General features: G+C 43.0%; 1 protein-coding gene across 3 annotated transcripts in view; it reads right to left on the reverse strand.

The window, feature by feature from the left end:
- Positions 1-10,352: 10,352 nt before the first annotated feature.
- LOC141111847 (uncharacterized) overlaps positions 10,353-21,644 on the reverse strand; it is a 226,202-nt gene continuing 214,910 nt past the window's right edge. For all 3 annotated transcript variants that reach the window (XM_073604008.1, XM_073604009.1, XM_073604010.1), the window contains 2 exons: positions 16,078-16,692; positions 10,353-11,613 (listed from right to left, as the gene is read on the reverse strand). In XM_073604008.1, coding sequence (XP_073460109.1) covers positions 11,564-11,613; positions 16,078-16,692 — 665 coding nt within the window. In that variant the 3' untranslated portion in view covers positions 10,353-11,563. The remainder of the gene's footprint in view (positions 11,614-16,077; positions 16,693-21,644) is intronic.

Below are 21,644 nucleotides of genomic sequence, written 5' to 3' on the forward strand. Positions count from 1 at the left end.
TCGACCCGGGAATTCTCTAGGCTGTGTAATACCCCCCATTTGATACTAAAACCATCATACCACACAAACTGACTCCTACTGAGACAACACTCTCAGTTGAACACAACATGCCAGACCTGTGAATATTCTCTCTACAAATGTCATCCCCCTACACTATAAGCTTTTGGTGGAGAAGCAATATCCATCCATAACACTATGGACAATAACCCTTATCTCCTTATCTTACCCCCCCTTTTTTCTCTTTCTCTCTTTCTTCTCTCTCTCTATGCATTCCCCAGGCAGGACCTATAAGTCCATTATCTACTTACCGCACCCCAGGGACAAAAAATAGGCCCGGGCATTTTAGACTGAGCAGCCAATTTTTCCATGGACCGGGGGGGGTGTATCGGTCCTCCACGCTATAATGTGCAGGAACACTGATATAAATATAAAGGGGACAGCACTGTAACGATTACCCCCCTTACATCAGAGTCCACACAGACCCCCCTTACATCAGAGTCCACACAGAGGTGTCTTACATCAGAGTCCGCACTGAGCCCCTTTACATCAGAGTCCACACAGAGGTGTCTTACGTCAGATTCCGCACTCAGCCCCCTTACATCAGAGTCTGCACTGAGCCCCTTTACATCAGATTCCGCACTCAGCCTCCTTACATCAGAGTCCGCACTGAGCCCCTTTACATCAGAGTCCGCACAGAGGTCCCTTACATCAGAGTACATACAGAGGTCCCTTACATCAGAGTCCGCACTGATCCCCTTTACATCAGAGTCCGCACAGAGGTCCCTTACATCAGAGTACATACAGAGGTCCCTTACATCAGAGTCCGCACTGATCCCCTTTACATCAGAGTCCACACTGAGCCCCTTTACATCAGAGTCCACACTGAGCCCCCTTACATCAGAGTCCGCACTGAGCCCCTTTACATCAGAGTCCGCACTGAGCCCCCTTACATCAGAGTCCGCACTGAGCCCCCTTACATCAGAGTCCGCACTGAGCCCCTTTACATCAGAGTCCACACTGAGCCCCTTTACATCAGAGTCCACACTGAGCCCCCTTACATCAGAGTCCGCACTGAGCCCCTTTACATCAGAGTCCACACTGAGCCCCTTTACATCAGAGTCCACACTGAGCCCCCTTACATCAGAGTCCGCACTGAGCCCCCTTACATCAGAGTCCGCACTGAGCCCCTTTACATCAGAGTCCACACTGAGCCCCTTTACATCAGAGTCCACACTGAGCCCCCTTACATCAGAGTCCGCACTGAGCCCCTTTACATCAGAGTCCGCACTGAGCCCCCTTACATCAGAGTCCGCACTGAGCCCCTTTACATCAGAGTCCGCACTGAGCCCCTTTACATCAGAGTCCGCACTGAGCCCCTTTACATCAGAGTCCGCACTGAGCCCCTTTACATCAGAGTCCACACTGAGCCCCCTTACATCAGAGTCCGCACTGAGCCCCTTTACATCAAAGTCCGCACTGAGTCCCCTTACATCAGAGTCCACACTGAGCCCCCTTACATCAGAGTCCGCACTGAGCCCCCTTACATCAGAGTCCGCACTGAGCCCCTTTACATCAGAGTCCGCACTGAGCCCCCTTACCTCAGAGTCCGCACAGAGGTCCCTTACATCAGAGTCCACACTGAGCCCCCTTACATCAGAGTCCGCACTGAGCCCCTTTACATCAGAGTCCGCACTGAGCCCCTTTACATCAGAGTCCGCACTGAGCCCCCTTACATCAGAGTCCGCATTGAGCCCCCTTACCTCAGAGTCCGCACAGAGGTCCCTTACATCAGAGTCCGCACTGAGCCCCCTTACATCAGAGTCCGCACTGAGCCCCCTTACATCAGAGTCCGCACTGAGCCCCCTTACATCAGAGTCCGCACTGAGCCCCCTTACATCAGAGTACATACAGAGGTCCCTTACATCAGAGTCCGCACTGAGCCCCCTTACAACAGAGTCCGCACTGAGCCCCCTTACATCAGAGTCTGCACAGAGCCCCCTTACATCAGAGTCCGCACTGAGCCCCCTTACATCAGAGTCCGCACTGAGCCCCCTTACATCAGAGTCCGCAATGAGCCCCCACTTACTGTAAGGGGGAGCTCTGTGGACTCTAATGTAAAGGGGAACACTGATTTAAGGGGGTCTCTGCTCACCAAAGTCCCCCTCTTGTATCAGAGTCCACATAACACCCCTTAAATTTGTTTTATATACACATTGGAAGACAGGAGAGAGGGTGAGCTTACTCACCCCAGGATGAGGCTCCGGAGCGGGCTGCCTGCAGCTTTTAAATCTTCCTTCTTTCACCCCAGGGATGTGTGGGCGGGGCAGACGCAGGGGGGGGGGTGGGCGGGGCAGATAGAGTAGAGGGGCGGGAAGAGGAGGAGCAGTGGAACTGTCAGCGTTGGCTGAGCTTTGTGTGAGAGAGACACACAGCTCAGCCGCTCAGCCAATCAGCCGCTATTGTAGCTATTGCGGAGCCCAGAGATGACACAGGCACGGCCGCATAGCGATGGGTGAGTGGAGGCCGTGGCCTGTGTTAACCCTGTCAAGGCCGCGGGCGGAGATTACCTCCCGCTGTGCGGCCTGATAATCAACAGGCTATGGAGCTGGAGGTCCCAGCCCACCGGGCAAATGCCCGGTATGCCCTATGGTCAGTCCGGGCCTGCCGCACCCTATCCCTTATATCTGCCCAATGTTATCCAAACCGACTGTGCGACTCTCCCCAATGCAAAGCAAAATATTACAGCGCACACATGCAAAAAAGACATTTACCGCCAGCAGGGCTAGTTTAAAACACCTAGACAATTTAAAAAAATATTATTATCAAAAAAAATTATTATCAAAAAATATGGGGATTTGGTCACACCATATTGCTATATGAACAAAAGATAAACAAAAGAAAAGATAAACAAAAGAAAGTGACCAGTCGCATAACTAATTATCAATGGCATGCTTCCATCCCGGGTTCATATATAAAAGAAAAAGAGAGGGGCAAGTGGGACTTTAAATGAAGCATGTCAATTGAAAGTATAATAATGAATACATGTGAGTAGGTAAAATGATTGGATTTAATTTATAGTCAAGTCCATGATTTTAATGCATACAGTACCAATAAAGTAGTATAGATACAAATATAGTCGCATGAATTGATATATAAGCATATTTAGCAGTAACAATCATTGAAGACTCAGTAGTGTAAACAAATCAATGGACATACATATATGCAATTCATAACAGAAATACATGAATTAAAATCGCCAATCAAAATCACAAAATCGCATGAAATGAGAAAACTCGATAAAAGATTGATAAATGTCAGGGATATGATTTAGGCTTGATAGGGCATCCTTAGTTTGCGAACCCGACGCGTTTCTTGGCTTCTTGCCAGTCATCAGGGGTGGGATGCATAATTTAACTGAGAAAAACAAAGGAATATCATAAATATTGATACATGTGGAACCTCCGGCTAATAGAGAAAATCGTATCAGAATTGTCCAAATTGTCTACTTTGAATAGAGAAGCTACTTACAAAATAGCCCAAAAGTCAAGAAGAGTCACCAGCAATGGGATCTGTTAGGGTGTGAGATATAACCGTCTCAACCGGAGTTGAGGCAGGGCACCGACCATTCTCCCAAAGTGATTGGAGGGTGGGCCAGGAGAAACCACAGCCGACTGATTCCTGAGCCCTCAATATACTGGTCAATGAGTTGTAAATGGGAAAATCTGCAGAAAATTGAAGAGAATGGAATGTGTCAAAGAAAGTAAATCTAGAGTAGAACGTGTTGGATGAATAGAATGACTAAAAGAAATGTGTACTTGGTGCATCTGAAAAAGTAAATGTGTGAAAAATTAGATAATGAGTGGGAATGGAAATAAAATGGATGCATAAAAATGCACGTGAAAAGATAGGAAAAGAAATCCATAGGAAATGTATGAAAATAGAGAGTGTCGTGCGCTAGGTAAATGGGTGAGAGGATGGTGATGTGTGTACTGTAAGCAGAAAAAAAGATATAAAAAAAAATATATATTAATTACCCATGTGTTAAATAGTGGCTGCTTAACAGCCGCTTAATAGCCGGAGGTTCCACATGTATCAATATTTATGATATTCCTTTGTTTTTCTCAGTTAAATTATGCATCCCACCCCTGATGACTGGCAAGAAGCCAAGAAACGCGTCGGGTTCGCAAACTAAGGATGCCCTATCAAGCCTAAATCATATCCCTGACATTTATCAATCTTTTATCGAGTTTTCTCATTTCATGCGATTTTGTGATTTTGATTGGCGATTTTAATTCATGTATTTCTGTTATGAATTGCATATATGTATGTCCATTGATTTGTTTACACTACTGAGTCTTCAATGCTTGTTACTGCTAAATATGCTTATATATCAATTCATGCGACTATATTTGTATCTATACTACTTTATTGGTACTGTATGCATTAAAATCATGGACTTGACTATAAATTAAATCCAATCATTTTACCTACTCACATGTATTCATTATTATACTTTCAATTGACATGCTTCATTTAAAGTCCCACTTGCCCCTCTCTTTTTCTTTTACATATTGCTATATGGTGCTAAGCCCACTTACTGCGTCAAAGTACCCCATGATTAGTGGGTCCTACACTGTCCATGGAGTGGGAGATTCTGCATCTCTGAACCATGAGAGCAATACACTCCTCTATATGGGAGCGTGTATAGCAATATGGTGTGACCAAATCCCCATATTTTTTGACAATAATATTTTTTTAAATTGTCTAGGTGTTTTAAACAAGCCTTGCTGGAGGTAAATGTCTTTTTTGCATGTGTGCGCTGTAATATTTTGCTCTGCTCTATGGTCTTATGGCTGCACCAGCTTTAATGCATCTTTTAGGGTGTGCCCCCCAAATATCTTGTTTGTATATTGTATGGATTCTGACCAAATCCCTTTGGGTGCGGAGCTCCCCACTCCCTCATTAAGTACCTCTTATTAGTGTCCACTTGTGTCATGGGTGGAGACCTCAAAGTTCTCCCATATAGAGGAGTGTAATGCTCTCATGGTTCAGAGATGCAGGATCTCCCACTCCATGGATAGTGTAGGACCCACTAATCATGGGGTACTTTGACGCAGTAAGTGGGCTTAGCACCATATAGCAATATGGTGTGACCAAATCCCCATATTTTTTGATAATAATATTTTTTTAAATTGTCTAGGTGTTTTAAACTAGCCCTGCTGGAGGTAAATGTATCTTTTGCATGTGTGCGCTGTAATATTTTGCTATGCTGTATGGTCTTATGGCTGCACCAGCTTTAATGTATCTTTTAGGGTGTGCCCCCCAAATATCTTGTTTTTCTCCCCAATGCAAGACACATCTCATCCCTCAACCCAATGTAAAGTTGTAATACCTTTTTCTCTGAATACCATTGTACGATTACTGTTGAAGCTATTTGTATGATCTGAAACTAAAAACAAGGATCCCTCCAGGTATTAGTCCCTATGGACATAAATTAACCATCAATGTATATAACTCTCTAATTAATAGAGAAAATGGGAAGAATGGAGTGGGAACTCTCGGTAAGAATATGATAGAAAACTCAAAATAAAAAACCTGTATGAGCTCTACCAACACCAAACATGTGCCTAAGAACACAGCCCACTGTACATATTGGGTTTGCAAAAAGTTTATTGTATTAAAAGTATAGAAAAGCCAATATTAAAATCCAAAAACATTCAATCGTGACATTTGTGCAAATAAAACTGCATGTCCACCATACATGCCCACATCCAATGACCATACATGTACAGTATATATAAGAATATTGGTGTACAAAACACAGTGGTAGAACTGACACCCTCAAATTTGCCAGCCCAGAGAGATATAAATGTATAAATATTAATACAATTAAATATAAAATACAAAGTCAGTGTTTGGCTGCATTCCTGTATGAGAATATAGCATTTGTCCTGGACTGTTAAAGACCTGGAATCCTGGGAAGGAGCACACAATCAGCACTAATCCTTGGTGTTATCCAATGAAATATTAGGAGGTAGCTGAAAAAGCACGAAATGAAAAACAGTGGTCCAGAGGAGGTATATTTATCAGGGTTATGTACACAATGTGTATATCATAAATCGCTGTATAACGGTGAAGGCTGCAATGGAACCTGCACATGAGGTGATACGCAACAATCGCCATTTAAAGCCTGGGGGCCACATGGCAGATTTGCACTCCCCTGAGCCTCTGAAGCAGCCAGCGGAGATCGGCCAAACCGGTTAGGCTATCTCATTGTCCACCTTTCCCTTGTGACCAAAGAATACTTCTTCATTGCTTTTGGCTTGGCAGATGCAAGAAACTGGTATTCCATTTGTGTCCCGATGACAAGTATCATTCACCACATATATCCTTGGAACTGCATATTTGTTTGGGACTAAACCCCATGGATTACAAATGGTCCATGAGGGACCGGGATTGGTGGCTTGCAAGCAAGTCTTATTTATTATATTTTGATCCCCAGCACAATGTGAGGGAGGTGATTTCAGCCTTCATGTTTATACAGCGATTTATGATATACACATTGTGTACGTAACCCTGATCAATATACCTCCTCTGAACCACTGTTTTTCATTTCATGCTTTTTCAGCTACCTTCTAATATTTCATTGGATAACACCAAGAATTAGTGCTGATTGTGAGCTCCTTCCCAGGATTCCAGGTCTTTACCAGTCCAAGACTAATGCTATATTCTCAAGGACTGATTTTTGTTTATGTTTATATATATATATATATATATATATCTCTGCACTGGCAACTTTGAGGGTGTCAGTTCTACCACTGTGTTTTGTACACCAATTTTCTTATATATACAGTTGTGCTCATAAGTTTACATACCCTGGCAAAATTTATGATTTCTTGGCCATTTTTCAGAGAATAAACAAAAACTTTTCTTTCACTCGTGGTTAGTGTTTGGCTGAACCCGTTTATTATCAATCAACTGTGTTTACTCTTTTTAAATCATAATGACGACAGAAACTACCCAAATGACCCTGATCAAAAGTTTGCACACCCCAGTTCTTAATACTGTGTATTGCCCCCTTTAACATCAATGACAGCTTGAAGTCTTTTGTGGTATTTGTGGATGAGACTCTTTATCTTCTCAGATGGTAAAGCTGCCCATTCCTCTTGCCAAAAATCCTCTAGTTCCTGTAAATTCTTGGGCTGTCTTGCATGAACAGCACATTTGAGATCTCCCCAGAGGGGCTCAATGATATTGAGGTCAGGAGACTGAGATGGCCACTCCAGAACCTTCACTTTATTCTGCTGTAGCCAATGACAGGTCAACTTGGCCTTGTGTTTTGGATCATTGTCATGTTGGAATATCGAAGTACATCCCATGCGCAGCTTCCTGGCTGATGAATGCAAATGTTTCTCCAGTATTTTTTGATAACATTCTGCATTCATCTTGCCATCAATTTTGACCAAATTTCCTGTGCCTTTGTAGCTCACACATCCTCAAAACATCAGCGATCCACCTCCGTGTTTCACAGTAGGGATGGTGTACCTTTCATCATAGGCCTTGTTGTCTCCTCTCCAAATGTAGTGTTTATGGTTGTGGCCAAAAAGCTCAATTTTGGTCTCATCACTCCAAATGACTTTGTGCCAGAAGGTTTGAAGCTTGTCTAGCAGAATGTATTTTGGGGTGTAATTCTAAGTATGCCTATGCTGCATGTGAGAAATAACTTAAAATGGCAACCTTGTGAAAAAAAGCACATTTCTTTAAATTCTTCGACTATCTACTTTTCAAAAAGGGGTCATTTGGGGGTCATTTGTACTGTTCTGACATTTTAGGGCCTTAAGAAATGAGATAGGCCATCAGTACATCAGGATTGATACATTTTCAACTATATATCACAGTCATGCAGATTAAATAATATACACATTTTGACCTAAATTTATAAAGAAAGACTATTTATTTACCAAGTTTTATAACAAGAAAATGAGAGACGTGTTTTTTTCAATTTTTGGGGTATTTCTATAAAAAAATAAATGACCCAGTGGTGATTATCCACGTCAATACTGGGCACTTTTACCCCCTTTCCTTGGCCCAGGCCAATTTTCAGATTTCAGTGCTCTCACACTTTGAATGACAATTGCATGGTCATGTAACACTGTACATATATGACATTTTTATCATTTTTTTTCACACAAATAGAGATTTCTTTTGGTGGTATTTAATCACCTCTGAGGTTTTTATGTTTTGCTAAATAAAAAAAAAAAGACTAAACATTAAAAAAAAACAAGTTTTCTTACTTTCTGTTATAAAATTTTGCAAATTAATAAACTTTCTTCATAAATTTAGCTCAAAATGTATTCTGCTCCATTTCTTTGGTGAAAATATCCCAAATCAGTGTATATTATTTAGGCTGTAGGAAAGTTCACAGAAAGTCCACAAACTATGGGATATATATCTGATAATCAATCAATCCTGATGTACTGACAGCCGATCCTATTTCTTGGGGCCTGAAAACATCAGAACAGTACAAATACCCCCCATATGACCCCTTTTTTGGAAAATGGACAGTCCAAGGTATTTAGTAAGAGGCATGGTGAGTTTTTTTTTTTTACATACTGTCACTAGTGCAGTACAACATCATAACACCATCATATAATAGGTGTGGCAGTGATCAGGGACACCAACTGGTGACAGTATGTAAATTTTTTTTTTTACATTTTTTAATTACTTTTTTTTATAACACACTGTGACCAGAGCAATACAGTGTTACCATAATAACATTGTACTACTCTGGGAGAAATGTTGAGGATTTAATTTTTTTTTTTACACATTATGATTGCTTATACCAGTAAATTTCACTGGTACAAACATCCACTTATGTATAACTCGGAGGGAGACAACAGGAAGTGAGAGGAAATCTCCCCCTAGCAAGGGAAAGTCACTCCTGGAAGAGTTATCATGGGAATAAAAGTGTCTCCACGGAAGCTTTATCACCAATCCTTGTTTCCACAACAACCCAAAATTTTCAAAATCCAATTGTCACTTGGACAGAAAAAGAGGTAAAATCTTCTGAACAAGGACACAGACAGGAAAACAAACATTACAGGGGTGTAAACCCTTCCCTATGCTATCCAAAAATATAAAAATATTTTTTTAGGTTCGAGTTACACATAAAATAATGTACCTGTTCTGACTTACATACAAATTCAACTTAAAGTGGAGCTCCACCCAAAAGTGGAAGCTCCACTTGTCTGCCTCTCCCCTTCTGCTGCCACAGTTGGCACCTTTTGGGGAGGTGGGGGAGCAGGTACCTGGTTTGGACAGGTACCCGCTCCTACTTCTGGCTCTGTTCGCATCAGCAAACTTAGCCAGAAGTCCAGCCCGCCTCCTTCTTCCCCTGCAGCCGGCCCAATCAGAGATCGCAGCGCACTTAGTGCATGTACAGTAGGGAACCAGCGGTGAAGAATTGCCTTGCCGGTTTCCCTTAGTGGAGATGGTGGTGGCAGCACTCGATAGCTAATTGAAAAATCGGCTCAGGTGAAGACATCACTGGACTCCAGGACAGGTAAGTGTCCTAATATTAAAAGTCAGCAGCTACAGGATTTGTACAGGATTTGTACAGGATTTGTACAGGATTTGTACAGGATTTGTAGCTGCTGACTTATTTTTTTCTGCAGAAGCCTGGAGCTCCGCTTTAAGAACAAACCTACAAAACCTAACTTGTTTGTAATCTGAGGACTTGAATTAATTATTTCAGTGTCTTTTGTTGTGATTGGTCAGAGCAATCACATGATACTGGCACTGGGCTGGTAGAGTGATCAGTCATCCGCTGTGTCACAGCCGGTGACAGATTGCCCCACTGCGCGGCCCTGCGGTCACGCAAGAGGTGAGTTCTGGGAGGACGACATATGACTTCTACCCAGAACTATGAAAGTCCCACCGGGCTGTCATTTTGCTATAGGCCAGGAGGGAACTGGTTAAATACCATCAAAAGGAAGTTATATCCGTCTCAAATAAAATATAAAAAATATAATTTGGGTACAGTGTAGCATGACCGCGCAATTGTCATTCAAAGTGTGACAGCGCTGAGAGCTGAAAATTGGCCTGGGCAGGAAGGGGGTGAAAGTGTCTGGACTTTAAGTGGTTAAATTACGTTTGTTTGGCCATTTTTTGTTTTTTTTGGCCATGTGTAGCAAGCCAAGTCTCAACAAATGGGTATTAAAGCTAAAAAAAAAAAAAAAAGGAGAATTTTTTTCATTGTCCACCTTTATAGTCTATGATCTGTCCAGGACTCCACCATGGAATGTGTAATGCACTGAAGGTCCCGATCAGGTTTGTTCCATAAAAATCACAGATTCTTATCAAATTTGTTTATTGAATTTTAACAATTAGTATACATAAGTACATATGGTGGCAGCAAAAGAAAAGATCACATATATGGTAATAATATTGAGTTGTAGTTCCAACATAAACTAAAAGTAGTTTAACTAAGACAATTTTAGCAAGGATCTAACTACTCAAAAGATTGCGTCCTACATTGTATAAGAGGATAAAACCAACTTACACCAGGTTATTATAAGATGACCTCAGATAAAAAAAAAAAAAAGAAAAAAAAATGGTCTTCATTATTATCAAGAGTATAGTTTTTAAATAATAAAATAAATAATAATATTTATCATAAATTCTAAAATCTTATACTACATATTGGAACTATGTACAATTGGTAGGGGCATTGCTAGGTCTACAAAAGATCTGGGGCTAGAGCCCATAGCAGCGAAGTAAAGAGAGTCATACGCTTGGGCGGGCATACACATGTATATGAGATAGAGAGAGATAGAATATATATATATATCTATATCTATCTATATCTATATACACACATACATACATATACATTATACACACACTACATAAGGGTCCCCAAGGCCCCCTCATTACATCGGGGGAGCCCTGTACACACAGTCGTATTTTCTGACAGAAAAAGTGCGATTGGATTGTGTTGTCGTAAATTCCGATCGTGTGTGGGCTCCATCGGACTTTTTCCATCGGAATTTTCGACACACAAAGTTTGGGAGCAGGATATAAAATTTTCTGACAACAAAATCCGATCAGTTAAATTCCGATCGTGTGTACACAAATCCGACGCACAAAGTGCCACGCATGTTCAGTATAAATTAAGAGACAAAAGCTATTGGCTACTGCCCTGTTTATACGTACGTGTTTTACGTCACCGCGTTCAGAACGATCGGATTTTCCGACAACTTTGTGTGACCGTGTGTATGCAAGACAAGTTTGAGCCAATATCTGTCGGAAAAAATCCATGGATTTTGTTGTCGGAATTTCGGATCAATGTCCGACCGTGTGTACGGGGCATTAGTGTGTGGGTCGCATTTCCATATATTTTCAAAGCACGTTAATTTATCTAAATTAATTCCTCCTTGTATATAGGGCATAAAAAAAATTTAATCTGAAGATATCGAAAGAGCTCTGAATTAGGAAGTTTGTGACTTTCACATAAGTCAGGGAAAGTTTTGAATAAAGTAGAGGATGCTAAAATATCACAGATTCATTTAACAACGTGCTCGTTCCATCTTCTCCATAAACTGGGTTTATCACCTGAAAATGAAGAAATGTGTCATTGTTAGGGTATCTTGTAAACAGAACAGATTACAAATAGATCTGATGCTGACACTAACTGACATTTATACTGCCACTAACTCACTCTGACACTAACTGACACTATGGCTGCTTTTACACTGATCAGTGTTTGCTGGCAGGATTGTGGATGGTGTATATGTGTCACCAAGGTTTCTCATCTACCAATGGTGAGCGGCTCCAGGACTTGTGACTTTTATAGAGAAAAGAAACTTTGTGTTTTCTCAGATCTTAGGAAATTCTGGTCTGGGTCCGGGAGTCCTGAGTAAGCAGCAATATAGTAAATGTTTGTTTTTGAGTTTAATACCACTTTAAGTGGCTCAGACAATCAGAATCATTCTTTGTTTTATACTACAGACATGCAAAGCCCTTCCACCAGTGACAAAGTTTGGGCGATTGGTGGACTAATTTGTGCCTTGATGCTTGGTAACCAGTCCCTTCCGGTGTGGAGATTGTGTGGAGTGGGAACACACAGATTGTGGCCTTTTATGGCTGGTCTACTCTGCCCTGTGACCTTTCTTTGTTTAAAGTCTGCCCTTGCTCTTTTTGGCGCCGCTTCCTCCCGTTCCGTCCCGTTTTGATGACGTCACCGCCTTTTTACTGATTGGTCCGCTGTTTTGGCACGAATCCCGGTGGAGGGCTATTTATATCTGCTGTGTCTGGTGACATGTTGTGACCAGCATAAGGCTGTCTCCCAGGGGCCACGCTTTACTGTTTTAATATTGAAGTAAGTAGCTCTTTACTTCTACCTGCACCGATATACATGTAACATACCATTTTACTAAAGGAATTTTTTTTTTTGTACGTTTCCATTGTAGATTCTGTTGGATATAGTGTGGACATCTTCCTAGACATCTTCCTGGATAACCCTGTCGGGTACTGACCACTTTGTTTGGTGGGCTTTGAATGCCCAAGAAACCTGCATTTCTATTGCTTTTTGTTCCACACTATCCACACCACTTCACCCCTGCTTTTTGGAATTGTTTGGCCAATCCTGCCTCCTACTTGTTAGCAGGTATTTTTATGAGTATTGTTCCTACAAAAAAACATACATCTATGGTGTTATTTTGTTTGTTTTGATAATCATTATATTTTATATTGTTTATTAGATTTGGCTGGCTTTCCTGTGCATGCATACAGACCATGATATATTAAGTCCTGATTAAGACGGTATTTTTTTTGAGCTATTGCCTGGATATTCTTATTTGAGATGTATCCCTCTGCAAGGTAGTGTCCAATTATTAGTATACATATTTTTTATTTTATTTTTATTTTATCATTTTTTTTTTTTTTTTTTTTTATATTTTTATCCATATTGTCGTGTGGCCCTTCCTATTGAACAGATTAACGTTTTTTAAGTATATTTGGTATATTATTTTGTTTGATTTTAAAGTTCATATGTTCTATTTTCAGACAGTGAGATCCGTTCTTTTTATTTGCTATCTGTAGAACCTTGACTGTATCTTGAAGAAGCCCAACGGTGAAATGCGTCGATACTAGGGATGAGCTTCGAGTTCGAGTCGAACATGAGTGAAATCAAAAGTGCTAATTTTAAAGGCTTATATGCAAGTTATTGTCATAAAAAGTGTTTGGGGACCTGGGTCCTGCCCCAGGGGACATGGATCAATGCAAAAAAAGTTTTAAAAACGGCCGCTTTTGTTCGGGAGTAGTAATTTTAATAATGCTTAAAGTGAAACAATAAAAGTGCAATATTCCTTTAAATTTCATAGCTGGGGGGTGTCTATAGTATGCCTGTAAAGGGGCGCATGTTTCCCGTGTTTAGAACAGTCTGACAGCAAAATGACAAAATGACATTTCAAAGGAAAAAAAGTCATTTAAAACTACTCGCGGCTAATAATGAATTGTCGGTCTGACAATACACATAAAAGTTCATTAATAAAAACGGATTGGGAATTCCCCAAAGGGGAACCCCGAAAGAAAATTAAAAAAAAAAAAAATGCGTGGGGGGTCCCCCTCAAAATCCATACCAGACCCTTCAGGTCAGGTATGGATTTTAAGGGGAACCCCGTGCCAAAATTAAAAAAAAAAAATGGTGTGGGGTCCCCCCAAAAATCCATACCAGACCCTTATCCGAGCACGCAACCTGGCAGGCTGTAGGAGAAAAGAGGGGGGACGAGAGAGCGCCCCCCCTCCTGAACCATACCAGGCCACATGCCCTCAACATTGGGAGGGTGCTTTGAGGTAGCCCCCCAAAGCACCTTGTCCACATGTTGATGGGGAGAAGGGCCTTATCCCCACAACCCTTGGCCGGTGGCTGTGGGGGTCTGCGGGCGGGGGGGCTTATCGGAATCTGGAAGCCCCCTTTAACAAGGGGACACCCAGATCCGGGCCCCCTCGTGTGAATTGGTAATGGGGTACAAATGTACCCCTACCATTTCACAAAAAAAGTATCAAAAAGGTTAAAAAACACAAGAGACGGTTTTTGACAAGTCCTTTATTAATTTCTTCTTCTTTCGGCTTCTTCTTCCATCTTCTTTCTTCTGGTGTTCTTTCGGTGTTCTTCTTCTTCTCCATCTTCTTCTTCCTCCACTCTTCTCTTCCCGCATCTTCCTCCAGGCTTCTTCACCGCCCCATCCGCACGATCTGCCTCAGTGAGAGTCTTCAGCCGTGTGCTTCGCTTCTTCTGACATTTCTTATATAACGAAGGGCGGGGCCACCCGATGACCCCGCCCTCCTCTGACGCACGGGGAATTCAAGGGATTTCCCTGAGGCTTTCCCCGTGCTGTCAGAGAAATATAAGAAATGTCAGAAGAAGCGAAGCACACCGCTGAAGACTCCCACTGAGGCGGATTGTGCGGACGGAGCGGAGAAGAAGCCTGTAGGAAGATGCGGGACGAGAAGAGTGGAGGAAGAAGAAGATGGAGAAGAAGATGGAGGAAGAAGAATAACACCGAAATAACACCAGAAGAAAGAAGATGGAAGAAGAAGCCGAAAGAAGAAGAAATCAATAAAGGACTTGTCAAAAACCGTCTCTTGTGTTTTTTAACCTTTTTGACACTTTTTTTGTGAAATGGTAGGGGTACATTTGTACCCCATTACCAATTCACACAGGGGGAGGCAGGATCTGGGGGTCCCCTTGTTAAAGGGGGCTTCCAGATTCCGATAAGCCGCCCACAGACTCCCACAACTACTGGCCAAGGGTTGTGGGGATGAGGCCCTTCTCCCCATCAACATGGGAACAAGGTGCTTTCAGGGGCTACCTCAAAGCACCCTCCCAATGTTGAGGGCATGTGGCCTGGTATGGTTCAGGAGGGGGGCCGCTCTGTCCTCCCCCTCTCTTTCCCTGTGGCCTGCCAGGTTGCGTGCTGGGACAAGGGTCTAGTATGGATTTTTGGGGGGACCCCATGCCTTTTTTTAAATTTTGGAGCGGGGTTCCCCTTAAAATCCATACCAGACCCTTCAGGTTTGGTATGGATTTTGAGGGGGACCCCCACGCCATTTTTTTTATTTTGGCGCAGGGTTCCCCTTAATATCCATACCAGACCTGAAGGGCCTGGTATGGAATTTAGGGGGACCCCCACGCATTTTTTTTATTTTGGTTCGGGGTTCCCCTGTGGGGAAATCCCATGCCGTTTTTATCAATGAACTTTTATGTGTATTGTCAGACCGACAATTCATTAATAGTCGCGAGTAGTTTTAAATGACTTTTTTCCTTTGAAATGTCATTTTGCTGTCAGACTGTTCTAAACACGGGAAACATGCGCCCCTTTACAGGCATACTATAGACACCCCCAGGTACAAAATTTGAAGGAATATTACACTTTTATTGTTTCACGTTAAGCATTATTAAAATCACTGCTCCTGAAAAAACGGCCGTTTTTAAAACTTCTTTTTGCATTGATCCATGTCCCCTGGGGCAGGACCTGGGTCCTAAAACACTTTTTATGACAATAACTTGCATATAAGCCTTTAAAATGAGCACTTTTGATTATTCATGTTCGTGTCCCATAGACTTTAACGGTGTTCAAACAAATTTTTTGCCTGTTCGCAAGTGCTGCTGCCAAGGTATGAGCCGAACCGGGGGGGTGTTCGGCTCATACCTAGTCAATACACAAGGGCTCATTGTATATTATGTATTAGTATACATGATTTTTAACTTCTTTTTGAATGTTTCATTCATGATCTGTTATTTTTCTTATAAAACATTGTTATTTTTTCATACTTCGTTGTGGTTTCCTATGCCTTCAAAGTCCGACTTAGGTTTACTTTTTAGTACTCCTTCCCTGTTTGTATATCCCGCCCTTCCACCTAATAACTACATTTTTTTTGCTGTCTTGCTGAATAAAATTACAGGACAAAAAATCTTGAACTGTGTCTGGAGTGAGTGTGTATTATATTATATATTTCACATTTATACATCTAGAACTTCTTACATTTCTTCAGGTACAGATAATCAGATCTCACCTTTGATCACATTCAGAATGTGATATTTATACTCGGGCCATTCCAGAGCATCGTGATCAACTTCCAGAGTAAGTATGGCGCCGTCATCTGTATCTATGTTTGGAGTTAGAGAAATTCTGCAATCACATTTGTAGCTTCCATTTTCTGTTTCTGTCATCTCCACTTCCATCTCCACTGGTAACATTGTATCATTCACAGCATTTTCCATCTCCACTTGTAACATTGTATCATTCACAGCATTTTCCATCTCCACTTGTAACATTGTATCATTCACAGCATTTTCCATCTCCACTGGTAACATTGTATCATTCACAGCGTCTTCCATCTCCACTGGTAACATTGTATCATTCACAGCGTCTTCCATCTCCACTGGTAACATTGTATCATTCACAGCGTCTTCCATCTCCACTGGTAACGTTGTATTGTTCCCATCTGATGGACGGCCCATTGATGGCCATGAGTGGATGAGATGTTTTTTCATGTTATTACGTCTTTTCAGGTATAATTTTATGTGAATATCCTTTGTCCTGAATCTGGTTATCTGACAGGATAGAGTTGTCTTCTTCACATGAGGAATCCATGTCTCCCCGATGATGTCTGATATAATAATGTTAACTGTAAAACAATGAGAAGGATCAATAATTACTTCACTAAAGATCAGGATAAGGCCGGGTACATGTGATGGTTTTCATTATCTCTCTGCAGCTTTCATCCCTTTTCTGCTCACACTGCCATCAGCTCCATTCTTTTTCTGGCTGCTTTTGTACAGATCATTGTACTCAGCTAGAGAAGATTAAAGGAATGGAAAAAAATCAGTCAGTCGGGTTTATTGCTGTCTATGTGATCGTTAGTGAGATCCACCCGAATGTAATCACTGATTTTCACTGCTAGTTATTCAGCAATGAGAGTATGAAGTAAAACAGTCATGCCGCGTACACACAAGCGGACTTTTTGACCGGACTGGTCCGACGGACAATCCGATCATGTGTGGGCTTCATCGGGCCTTCAGCGGACTCTTCCAGTTGAAAATCAGACAGACTTTAGATTTGGAACATGCTTCAAATCTTTCCGACGGACTCGAGTCCAGTCAAAAAATCTGCTCGTCTGTATGATAGTCCGACGGACGAAAACCCACACTAGGGCAGCTATTGGCTACTGGCTATCAACTTTCCTATTTTAGTCCGGTCGTACGTCAGCACATACGAATCCGTTGGACTTTGGTGTGATCGTGTGTAGGCAAGTCCGTTCGTTCAAAAGTCCGTCAAAAGTCTGTCGAAAGTCCGTCGGAAAGTCCATCGGACCAGTCCGGTCAAAAAGTTGTTGTATACGCGGCATAAGGCTTCATAGACACGGGGTTATAAAATAAGCAGCATTTGTTTCCAGCAAAATTTGGTAGAACAAACGCCTCTAAAGTTACAGTATGTGAGCCTGTTTATGGGCATATATATGGCTTTTCAGAGTAAATACAGTACATTCTACTGGCCAGAATATTCGTTTATTCTGGTCAGTGGAATATATTTACATGCAGATGTACAAGTTTATCCACCTTCATACCCATTTATTCACACACTGGTGTTTTTTTTCTGCTGGAAAGCCCCTCTCAAAATATTCTTTTTGGTGTTTTTTTCTACCTGTAAATGGTCCTCTTCTAATGTGCCTGTAAACACCTACAGTATCTCACAAAAGTGAGTACACCCCTCACATTTTTGTAAATATTTTCTTCTATCTTTTCATGTGACAACACTGAAGAAATGACACTTTGTTATACAAGCTGTATACTCACTACTTTTCATTGTAGCAGTGTAAATTTGCTGTCCCCTCAAAATAACTCAACACACAGCCATTAATGTCTAAACCACTGGCAACAAAAGTGAGTACACTCCTAAGTGAAAATGTACAAATTGGGCCCAGTTAGCCATTTTCCCTCCCCGGGGTCATGTGACTCATTAGTGTTACAAGATCTCAGGTGTGAATGGGGAGCAGGTATGTTAAATTTGGTGTTATCGCTCTCACTCTCTCATATTGGTCACTGGAAGTTCAACATGGCACCTCATGGTAAAGAACTCTCTGAGAATCTGAAAAAAAGAATTGTTGCTCTACATAAAGATGGCCTAGGCTATAAGAAGATTGCCAAGACCCTGAAACTGACCTGCAGCACGGTGGCCAAGACCATACAGAGGTTTAACAGGACAGGTCCCAGAACTGGCCTCGCCATGGTCGACCAAAGAAGTTGAGTGCACGTGCTCAGCGTCATATCCAGAGGTTGTCTTTGGGAAATAGACGTATGAGTGCTGCCAGCATTGCTGCAGAGGTTGAAGAGGTGGGGGGTTCAGCCTGTCAGTGCACAGACCATACGCCGCACGCTGCATTAAATTGGTCTGCATGGCTGTCATCCCAGAAGGAAGCCTCTTCTAAAGATGATGCACAAGAAAGCCCACAAACAGTTTGCTGAAGACAAGCAGACTAAGCACACGGATTACTGGAACCATGTCCTGTGGTCTGATGAGACCAAGTTAAACGTATTTGGTTCAGATGGTGACAAGCGTGTGTGGCAGCAACCAGGTGAGGAGTACAAAGACAAGTGTGTCTTTCCTACAATCAAGCATGGTGGTGGGAGTGTCATGGTCTGGGGCTACATGAGTGCTGCCAGTACTGGGGAGCTACAGTTCATTGAGGGAACCATCAATGCCAACATGTACTGTGACATACTGAAGCAGAGCATGATCCCCTCCCTTCGGAGACTGGGCCGCAGGGTAGTATTCCAACATGATAACTACCCCAAACACACCTCCAAGATGACCACTGCCTTGCTAAAGAAGCTGAGGGTAAAGGTGATGGACTGGCCAAGCATGTCTCCAGACCTAAACCCTATTGAGCATCTGTGGGGCATCCTCAAACAGAAGGTGGAGGAGCACAAGGTCTCTAACATCCACCAGCTCTGTGATGTCGTCATGGAGGAGTGGAAGAGACTCCAGTGGCAACCTGTGAAGCTCTGGTGAATTCCATGCCCAAGAGGGTTAAGGCAGTACTGGAAAATAATGGTGGCCACACAAAATATTGACACTTTGGGCCCAATTTGGACATTTTCATCTAGGGGTGTACTCACTTTTGTTGCCAGCAGTTTAGACATTAACTACTTAACAACCGGCCCATAGCCAAATGACGGCTACTGGGCGGTTGCTTAACTCTGGGAGGACGTCCAGGGATGTCCTCCCAGAATTCTGCTCTCGCGCGCCCCCTAGGGCGCGCACTCGAGAGCATCCGTGACCGCCGGGTCCAGAGGACCCGGCGCATCACGGATCTCGGTAAACGGCCGCGATCACATGTAAACAAACCGACGTCATCTGATGACGCCGGTTCCGCTCCTCCCCTCCTGTGTACCGATCGGTACACTGTGAGCGGAGAGGGGGATGGATGGATGGCTGCAGCGTTGTGGGCTGCATCTGTAGTGCCCACAACGCTGCACAGAGACATCCAGCCATCCATCCATCCATGCTCAGCCATCCCCACTACTCTGCATGCCCTGCAATGCTGTGCAATACTCTGCAATGCCCCACAATACTCTGCCATACCCCGCAATACCCCTGCAATACTCTGTCATACCCCGTAATACCCCTGCAATACTCTGCCATACCCATGGAATACCCCGCAATACTCTGGAATACCCCGCAATACTCTGCCATACCCTGGAATACCCCGCAATACTCTGGAATACCCCGCAATACTCTGCCATACCCTGGAATACCCCGCAATACTCTGCCATACCCTGGAATACCCCGCAATACTCTGCCATACCCTGGAATATTCAAAATCAAAAAATTTATACTGCGCTGTCCCTCTAATTAATCTTCAAGCAATGTGTCTGTGAAAAACAAATAATAGTGCTGCTGCAACCACAAATGAGAGACACTCATGAGGTGGGGGTTAGCCATACCCTGGAATACCCCGCAATACTCTGCCATACCCTGGAATACCCCTGCAATACTCTGCCATACCCTGCAATACCCCGCAATACTCTGCAATACCCTGCAATACTTTGCCATACCCTGCAATACCCTGCAATACTTTGCCATACCCTGCAATACTCTGCCATACCCTGCAATACTCTGCCATACCCTGCAATACTCTGCCATACCCTGCAATACCCCGCAATACTCTGCCATACCCTGCAATACCCCGCAATACTCTGCCATACCCTGCAATACTCTGCCATACCCTGCAATACTCTGCCATACCCTGCAATACCCCGCAATACTCTGCCATACCCTGCAATACCCCGAAATACCCCGCAATACTCTGCCATACCCTGCAATACCCCGAAATACCCCGCAATACTCTGCCATACCCTGAAATACCCCGCAATATTCTGCCATACCCTGCAATACCCCGCAATACTCTGCCATATCCTGCAATACCCCGCAATACTCTGCCATACCCTGAAATACCCCGCAATACACTGCCATACCCTGCAATACCCCGCAATACTCTGCCATACCCTGCAATACCCCGCAATACTCTGCCATACCCTGCAATACCCTGAAATATCCCGCATTACTCTGCCATACCCCGCAATACCCAGCCATACTCTGTGATACCCAGCCATACTCTGCCATACTCTGCCATACCCAGCCATGCTCTGCAATACCCCGCAAAAATCTGCAATACTCTGCCATAACCCGCAATACTCTGCCATACCCAGCCATACTCTGCAATACCCAGCAATACCCAGCCATACTCTGCAATACTCGGTGATACCCAGCCATACTCTGCCATACCCAGTCATACTCGGCGATACTCTGCAATACCCAGCCATGCTCAGCCATACTCGGCCATGCTCAGCCATACCCAGCCATGCTCAGCCATACCCAGCCATGCTCAGCTATACCCAGCCTCTGTATGTGGCCAGGCTGTGGAAGTCTCACACATGTGGTATCGCCGTACTCAGGAGGAGCAGGAGAATCTATTTTGGGGGGTCATTTTTGGTGTGTACATGTTATGTGTTAGAAATATTGTATAAATGGACAACTTTGTGTTAAAAAAAAAAAAAGCGTTTTAACCACTTCCCGCCTTCCGTCATACGACGTCCTTGACTTTGTGCGGGGATATCTGAATGATGGGTGCAGCTACAGGCATCATTCAGATATCAGCTTTTTCAGCCGGCAATTCCCTACACCATAAGAATGATCATAGTGGCAGTTCCACTGCTTGATCGTTCTTACGGGAGGCGAGGGGTGACGTCCCCCCCTCCCGCCGCCCCTCCGGTGCTTCTACCGACTCACCGCTACGATCGAAGCCAGGATCTTTTTTTTTTTTTTTTTTTTTTTTTTTTTTAAATTTCAGGCACAGCCTAGAGGTGAGATGTGGGGTCTTATTGACCCCATATCTCACTGTAAAGAGGACCTGTCATGCCATATTCCTATTACAAGGGATGTTTACATTCCTTGTAATAGGAATAAAAGTGATCAAAAACATTTTTTTTTGGAAAAAAGTGTCAAACTAAAATAAATAAAGTAAAATGAACAATAAAAAAAAAATAAAAATGTTTTAAAGCGCCCCTGTCCGTGTGC

This window comes from Aquarana catesbeiana, linkage group LG11, assembly GCF_042186555.1.
Source record: "Aquarana catesbeiana isolate 2022-GZ linkage group LG11, ASM4218655v1, whole genome shotgun sequence".
In the NCBI taxonomy this organism is placed as follows: domain Eukaryota; kingdom Metazoa; phylum Chordata; class Amphibia; order Anura; family Ranidae; genus Aquarana; species Aquarana catesbeiana.